Source organism: Bombina bombina, chromosome 4, assembly GCF_027579735.1.
Source record: "Bombina bombina isolate aBomBom1 chromosome 4, aBomBom1.pri, whole genome shotgun sequence".
Classification (NCBI taxonomy): domain Eukaryota; kingdom Metazoa; phylum Chordata; class Amphibia; order Anura; family Bombinatoridae; genus Bombina; species Bombina bombina.
In genome coordinates this window covers 21,260,194-21,269,101 of record NC_069502.1, presented here as the reverse complement: position 1 = coordinate 21,269,101, position 8,908 = coordinate 21,260,194, and the positions used below count along the sequence as shown (strand labels likewise).

The window sequence follows — 8,908 nt, the reverse complement described above, 5'->3', positions numbered from 1 at the left end:
GTCGGCGGATGTGTCTTCCAAGACAAAATTGCTTAATATTCCTTTCAAAGGTAAGACCCTTTTTGGGCCAGAATTGAAGGAAATTATTTCAGACATCACTGGGGGAAAGGGCCATGCCCTCCCACAGGATAGGCCCTTTAAGGCTAAGAATAAATCTAATTTTCGTTCCTTTCGCAACTTCAGGAACGGACCGTCTCCTAACTCTGTGGCCTCTAGACAAGAGGGTAACGCTTCCCAGGCCAAGCCAGCATGGAAACCAATGCAAGGCTGGAACAAGGGTAAACAGGCCAAGAAGCCTGCTGCTGCTACCAAGACAGCATGAAGGGGTAGCCCCCGATCCGGGACCGGATCTAGTAGGGGGCAGACTTTCTCTCTTTGCTCAGGCTTGGGCAAGAGATGTTCAGGATCCCTGGGCACTAGAAATAGTCTCTCAGGGTTATCTTCTAGAATTCAAGGAACTCCCTCCAAGGGGAAGGTTCCACATGTCTCGCTTATCTTCAGACCAGATAAAGAGACAGGCATTCTTACATTGCGTAGGAGATCTGTTAAAGATGGGAGTGATATACCCAGTTCCAACAGTGGAACAAGGTCAAGGGTTTTACTCAAACCTGTAATACACACAGAAATAGGTGAAACCCAAATTAGCAGCGCTTCTCTATAACAGGCTAATTATGTACCAAAAAAGAGAAACTATGTATATAGTCTAGATGGAAATTGCCTGATAAGTGAAGCAATATATATTGAGGTATATCAGTCGAGATATAGTTTATAATAAGATACAATAAATATTGGGACAGAGTAATGGTCCTATACAAAAAAAATTTTTTTACAATTTGCTGTTATTACAAAACTCAAATCACTATTCATAGGATAGGTTACGAGAAGATAACAATACTTCCCAATAGTGTTGTGGATGGTGGGTGCCGCTCCAAGTGATGACACAGGGCTGCGGTCCTGGTCTTAGGAAGTGGCTGGAAAACAAGATAAAACACAGAGCGCAACCCACTCTAAGTGTAAAATCATTTAATATCAAACAATAAAAAAACGTGTAAATCGCACGTACAGTGTTACAAAATAAACAGGCACAATAAAACCAATCCCAGATAGTATCACCAAATGTCAGGGGTGTGATGTCCGTCACCTCGTAGCTCACAATCCCCAAAACGGCTTCCGGATCGCCGTGTGAGAATTCAGCTTATGCCGAGGGATACTCCAAATGGCATTGATAACAGGGAAGCTGGGAGAAGTTCCTTTTGTGCCGCCTCGACGCGTTTCCTCAGGCTACGACCTGACTTTCTCAAGAGGATGTTTGGAGTGACGTCGAGTGAACGATTTTACCAACAATCCAGGAGGGTCAATATATGACTACTGTGGATTTAAAGGATGCGTACCTACATATTCCTATCCACAAAGATCATCATCAGTTCCTAAGGTTCGCCTTTCTGGACAAACATTACCAGTTCGTGGCTCTTCCGTTCGGTCTAGCCACTGCTCCCAGAATTTTCACAAAGGTGCTAGGGTCCCTTCTAGCGGTTCTAAGGCCGAGGGGCATTGCAGTGGCACCTTACCTAGACGACATCCTAATCCAAGCGTCGTCCCTTTCCAGATCAAGGGCTCATACAGACATTGTATTAGCTTTTCTCAGGTCTCACGGGTGGAAGGTGAACGTGGAAAAGAGTTCCCTGTCCCCGTCTACAAGAGTTCCCTTTCTGGGAACAATAATAGATTCTGTAGAAATGAAGATTTTTCTGACAGAGGTCAGAAAATTAAAGCTTCTAAAGGCTTGTCAAGTTCTTCAATCTATTCCTCAACCTTCCATAGCTCAGTGCATGGAAGTAATAGGTCTAATGGTTGCAGCAATGGACGTGGTTCCTTTTGCTCGAATTCATCTAAGACCATTGCAACTGTGCATGCTCAGACAGTGGAATGGGGATTATGCAGACTTGTCTCCCCAGATTCAAGTAGACCAGGTAACCAGAGACTCACTCCGTTGGTGGTTGACTCAGGATCACCTGTCTCAGGGAATGAGTTTCCGCAGACCAGAGTGGGTCATTGTCACGACCGACGACAGTCTATTAGGCTGGGGCGAAGTCTGGGACTCCCTGAAAGCTCAGGGTCTATGGTCTCGGGAAGAGTCTCTTCTCCCGATAAACATCCTGGAACTGAGAGCGATATTCAATGCGCTCCGGGCTTGGCCTCAACTAGCGAAGGCCGGATTCATAAGATTTCAGTCGGACAACATGACGACTGTAGCTTACATCAACCATCAGGGAGGAACAAAGAGTTCCTTGGCGATGAGAGAGGTATCCAAGATCATCAAATGGGCGGAGGATCACTCCTGCCACCTATCTGCAATTCACATCCCAGGTGTAGACAACTGGGAGGCGGATTATTTGAGTCGTCAGACTTTCCATCCGGGGGAGTGGGAACTCCACCCGGAGGTCTTTGCCCAGTTAACTCAATTATGGGGCATTCCAGAGATGGATCTGATGGCGTCTCGTCAGAACTTCAAGGTTCCTCGCTACGGGTCCAGATCCAGGGATCCCAAGGCGACTCTAGTGGATGCATTAGTGGCGCCTTGGTCGTTCAACCTAGCTTATGTGTTTCCACCGTTTCCTCTCCTTCCCAGGCTCGTAGCCAGGATCAAATAGGAGAAGGCCTTGGTGATTCTGATAGCTCCTGCGTGGCCACGCAGGACTTGGTATGCAGACCTGGTGAATATGTCATCGGCTCCACCATGGAAGCTACCTTTGAGACAGGATCTTCTAGTACAAGGTCCATTCGAACATCCAAATCTAGTCTCTCTGCAGCTGACTGCTTGGAAATTGAACGCTTGATTTTATCTAAGCGTGGGTTTTCAGATTCAGTTATAGATACTCTGGTCCAAGCCAGAAAACCTGTGACTAGGAAGATTTACCATAAAATATGGAAAACATATATCTGTTGGTGTGACTCCAAGGGATTCTCTTGGAGTAAAATTAAAATTCCTAAGATTCTTTCCTTTCTCCAAGAGGGTTTGGATAAAGGGTTATCAGCGAGTTCTCTAAAAGGACAGATATCTGCTTTGTCTGTTTTGTTACACAGACGCCTGGCAGCAGTACCAGATGTACAAGCTTTTGTACAGGCTTTAGTCAGAATCAAGCCTGTTTACAGACCCATGACTCATCCTTGGAGTCTAAATTTAGTTCTTTCAGTTCTTCAAGGGGTTCCGTTTGAACCTTTACATTCCATAGATATTAAGTTACTATCTTAGAAAGTTCTGGTTTTGGTTGCTATTTCTTCTGCTAGAAGAGTTTCTGAATTGTCTGCTTTGCAGTGTGATCCACCCTATCTGGTATTCCATGCAGATAAGGTTGTTTTGCGTACCAAACCTGGTTTTCTTCCAAAAGTGGTTTCCAACAAGAATATTAACCAGGAAATAGTTGTTCCTTCTCTGTGTCCAAATCCAGTTTCTAAGAAGGAACGTTTGTTACACAATTTAGATGTGGTCCGTGCTTTAAAATTCTATTTAGACGCAACAAAGGATTTCAGACAGACTTCATCTTTGTTTGTCGTTTATTCTGGTAAGAGGAGAGGACAGAAAGCTACTGCTACCTCTCTTTCTTTTTGGCTAAAAAGCATCATCCGATTGGCTTATGAGACTGCCGGACGGCAGCCTCCTGAACGAATTACAGCTCATTCTACCAGAGCTGTGGCTTCCACATGGGCCTTCAAGAACGAGGCTTCTGTTGATCAGATATGTAAGGCAGCGACTTGGTCTTCTCTGCACACTTTTGCCAAATTTTACAAATTCGATATTTATGCTTCTTCGGAGGCTATTTTTGGGAGAAAGGTTTTGCAAGCCGTGGTGCCTTCTGTTTAGGTAACCTGATTTGCTCCCTCCCTTCATCCGTGTCTTAAAGCTTTGGTATTGGTTCCCACAAGTAAGGATGACGCCGTGGACCGGACACACCAATATTGGAGAAAACAGAATTTATGTTTACCTGATAAATTTATTTCTCTAACGGTGTGTCCGGTCCACGGCCCGCCCTGGTTTTTAATCAGGTTTGAAAAATGTCTTTCTTTATACACTACAGTCACCACGGCACCCTATAGTTTCTCCTTTTTCTCCTAACCGTCGGTCGAATGACTGGGGGGCGGAGCCAGAGGGGGGGCTATATGGGCAGCTTTTGCTGTGCTCTCTTTGCCATTTCCTGTTAGGGAAGAGAATATTCCCACAAGTAAGGATGACGCCGTGGACCGGACACAGGTTTATCAGGTAAACATAAATTCTGTTATATATATATATATATATATATATATTATACAAATTAAATAAAGTGAAGAAAGAGTAAATGACTAGGGATTTCAGCACTCTAAACCTTTGCTCTTCTGGGCCCCAGATGAAAACATGCACCAACCACACAATGATCAAGAGAAACCAGACAGGCTTGTCGTCAAATACAGAGACATTTATTCACAACAAAATTTCAGTATATCACTAAGTGATGCATCACTCTAATACACGATAGCATTATATTCCAAATTTATATACAAGACAGGGTAATCAACCCTTACTTGGAGCAAAGATAGAAACAAGAAATATTATGGATGATGATTAAATAGTGTCATATTATTATGGCATTCTGCTATGCACATGTATGTATAGTCATAGCTATTTCACGAGGTAAAAGCGTCCTCTTTAGATTAATGCCATAATGAGTATGACATCACACAGCATAAAACAATTACAGTAGCAACTGCAACATTAGTATACAAATACTTGCAACATTTTCCGAGGTAAAAGCGTCCTCTAACATTTTTGCTGCAACATTGTGCCATTGCTTACAAACTGTGCACAAACGTCAAGCGTTTCATGCTGTGGTAAATTTTACATCAACTGAGGTAAAAGCATCCTCCTTTCAATTTCACCACTTTAGACTTAATTAGGCTTGGTTTGTGAGCTTAAATCACCATCTTTAAGGTGCTTTATCGTGAAAGAGATTTCAATAGCATCAAAACAAAGTGTCCTGATATTGGAGGCAAAGACCTGTTCAGCACAGCGTGTTCCATCCTATTATCTGCACATAACCCCAGAAATTAAATCAGCATTTAAATGACAGTACCTTAGTTGAGCCGTGTCTTCCAGCGTATTACCTGTATACTTAGGTGAACAACCGCTACGGCTTTAAAAAAATGCTTTATCCAAACCGAATTTGCTTCCCGGTCAATACCGGATCAGAGTGTCATCACTCCCTCTTGGTTTGTGCTTCACTCAGGAAAGGAACCTCCATTCAGCTGCCACAGGTGTGCTCCTATGTAGGTCACTACTGGTCCGTCTAATGATATTTGTACATAGAACACATTTCTCCAGTTATAATGCACCGTTATATGTACAGTAGGTCACTACTGGTCTGTCTAATGATATTTGTACATAGAACATATTTCTCCAGTTATAATGCAGTGGTATATGTAGGTGACTACTCGTCTGTCTAATGATATTTGTATATAGAACATATTTCTCCAGTTATAATGCAGCGGTATATGTAGGTCACTACTGGTCCGCCTAATGATATTTGTATATAGAACATATTTCTCCAGTTATAATGCAGCGGTATATGTAGTTGACTACTGGTCCATCTAATGATATTTGTATATAGAACATACTTCTCTAGTTATAATGAAGCGGTATATGTAGGTCACTACTGGTCCGTCTAATGATATTTGTATATAGAACATATTTCTCCAGTTATAATGCAGCGGTATATGTAGTTGACTACTGGTCCATCTAATGATATTTGTATATAGAACATATTTCTCTAGTTATAATGCAGAGGTAGATGTAGGTCACTACTGGTCCGTCTAATGATATTTGTATATAGAACATTTCTCCAGTTATAATGCAGAGGTATATGTAGGTCACTACTGGTCCATCTAATGATATTTGTATATAGAACATATTTCTCTAGTTATAAAGCAGCGGTATATGTAGGTCACTACTGGTCTATCTAATGATATTTGTATATAGAACATATTTCTCTAGTTATAATGTAGCGGTATATGTAGGTCACTACTGGTCCGTCTAATGATATTTGTATATAGAACATTTCTCCAGTTATAATGCAGAGGTATATGTAGGTCACTACTGGTATGAAGTCTCTATTGTACTGTCTGGCACTGGGCAGCGGATATTTACATGAATGTCAGATATCAGGAAGGTGAAGAGACCTGTGGGCGGACCTATCAGAATCCAGTACTTGCAAGATCTTCCCACTACAAACTGGTTAGAGAGCTGCTGGGAATGGGGCAAGTGATATTTTACAAGGACATATGTGTGTTTATTTAGACTAAGCTCTACACTTGTTTCAGACAAATGCCGGCATTTATACTAATACAACGCCTATTAATGAACAGGTAAGTTTCCAGTCATTATCTGGTTATGGAGTGCACTGCAAGTTGTGAGTCTTCTCATGTAGCCTCAGGTGGTATCCGAGGCTAAAACTTCTGGTGCAATGGTTACACTTGTACGGCCTCTCCCCTGTGTGCACCCTGAAATGGATTTTTAGAGTGTAAGCCTTAGAAAAGGACTTTTGGCAAACCTGGCACGTGTGAGGCCTAGCTCCTGTGTGAGTCCTGCGATGTTCTATTAAAGAAGAACAGTCACTGAATGTCTTCTCACACTTAGTGCACTTGTACGGACGCTCTCCTGTGTGAGTCCTCTTGTGCACTGTGAGCTGCGATTTCTCACGGAAACTCTTATCACAAATGTTGCACGGGTATGGTTTTGCCCCAGAGTGTATTTTTTGATGCCTACACAATGATGAGTAGTCACTGAAGCATTTTATGCATTCTGTGCACTTGTATGGGCGCTCCCCACTGTGTATTCGTTTGTGGACTTTTAAGTGGGAGGTGACATTGAAGCTCTTCAGACAGATCATACATTGGTAAGGTTTCTCCCCACTGTGGGTGCGTTTGTGGACGGTCAGCATACTATTCTTTGAGAAGCTCTTATGGCATTCATCACATGTATACGGTTTCTCTCCTGTATGAGTTCTTAAGTGGACTTTTAGGGTGTATGACTTGCTGAAGTGCTTCTCACACACATCACATTTGTGCAACTTCTCAGCTGGAGCCACAGATTTTGGTTTCCTTAGTCGGATAATCTCATGAGCCCATTCTGCATGAGTGGTCCGATGGACCTTTAGCTTGGCATTCAGGGAGAAGCACTGGCCACATTTGAGGCACTTGTATGGTTTTTCTCCTGTGTGGATTCTCTGATGGACTTTAAGATTATAGGATTTGATGAAGCTTTTCTTACAAACATTACACCAATGTACCTTTTTAGAGGTATTGTTAATGGTGCTGCCAGAGTCTCGATTGAACATCCTTTTTATTTTTCTTCCTTGCTTGCTCACCTCTGGTTTATGGGCTTCATAGAGCATCTGAAGAGCATTACTCTTTACTAAGCACTTTTCAGACTCCAAAGAATTGAAAACATTTTTTCCAGTGCGCACGTGACAGCAAAGTTTTAAATTATCTGATAGAGTAAAACTTCTCCCAAAGTCCCTACAGAAGGTCTCACCACTCTGAATGCAGCTATTTCGTGCCACATGCGTCATTGTATTAAATGATTTATTACAGATACTGCACAAGAAATGAGTGTCTTTAGTCTGGATGTCTTTGGGCTTGTTCAGCTTCTGGTATCTTCCCCCAAATACAGCTGGCACTTTTCTCTTTTGAAAATGCTTTGTACATATTTGGTTTTTGCATTTATGCCCAGAAATGCATCCTAGGCAACTGGTTCCAATGAGATGCATTTTGTCCTGTGTAAAGTTGAACTCATTTACATTTATGCATTCCTTGTGGTTTTGAGGACCAGTCACTGCCAGCCTGTCACGCTGATGATAAAACATATCTGAATGTAGAAAGTCCCTGCATCTGTCATTAAGATTATAATTTAGTGGATTGGGGGATGTGTATTTTTTGAGATGGCTGAATCTTCTGAAGACGTCCATGAGCTTTGATACTTTCAGAAAAGCTTCAGAATCTGCAGGAACAAATGTGAGTGAAATTACAATAACGTTTCACTAGTTCATTCAGAAAGCATTCTTATTTCAAGGGTGGGTGCATAACAAAGGGAGTGGGAAGGGACATAGCAAGTAGAGGAAAGACTGAGGAGGACATGCTACTGGGACAAAGTTGGCACAAGGTAAGTGAGTAGCACCACTGAGGAAGGAAGAAGAGACCATGGTGGAAGGTGGGGCTGGAGGGCAGAAACGGAATTGGGCAGAGAGCAATGGAAGGTGAGGATGAGATAAGCCATAAATAAGATGTAGGGACAAGAGGGTGTAATGAGCAAAGCAGAAGGAACACAACACAGAAAATGTGCAAAGGACATAATTGGAAGATAAAAGAAAGAGCACAAAAAAAGGAGGAAAGATGGCGTAAACCAGATGGGCAATGTGAAGGTATGGGGAGAGTTTGTGACTGAGGTTATAGGGAGAATTATATGATTATTAAAGGGGGAGACAGTGAGTTGAAATCTAGAAGTGTAGAAAGACAGTAGGTGGTGGTTGGAAGGGGGTAGAATGAAGAGAATGTAAGAGAAACAAACGGAAGGGTGCATGGCAGAGGGTGATTACTTAGATACGTGCTGGTTTTTAGGATTCTCCAACATCTCCTTCACAAGTTTTAGTTCCTCTCAATTTCTATAGCAATATTTCTGTCTACAAATATGCAAACACATCTTACTCACCAAAACTGGATTCCCTGGGTTCTTCTTTCACATACATCTGTTCCCCAGATATTCGGTCAGATCTCATGACTGGAAAACCTTTGGAAGGAAACGTATGAAAAACCATAAGGAACACTATATCCGGACAATGTGTAACACAGCGCCCTCTATTGGTCCACTGTAACGGTTCCCTGG

At 42.3% G+C, this 8,908-nt stretch overlaps 1 protein-coding gene across 1 annotated transcript in view; it reads right to left on the bottom strand.

Annotated features, from left to right (window-relative positions):
* Window positions 1-4,430: 4,430 nt before the first annotated feature.
* The window catches only part of LOC128655851 (zinc finger protein ZFP2), a 158,182-nt gene continuing 153,704 nt past the window's right edge, over window positions 4,431-8,908 (bottom strand). The window contains exons 4-5 of the mRNA XM_053709418.1: window positions 8,735-8,812; window positions 4,431-8,026 (exon numbers count right to left, since the gene is read on the bottom strand). Coding sequence (XP_053565393.1) covers window positions 6,417-8,026; window positions 8,735-8,812 — 1,688 coding nt within the window. The 3' untranslated portion in view covers window positions 4,431-6,416. The remainder of the gene's footprint in view (window positions 8,027-8,734; window positions 8,813-8,908) is intronic.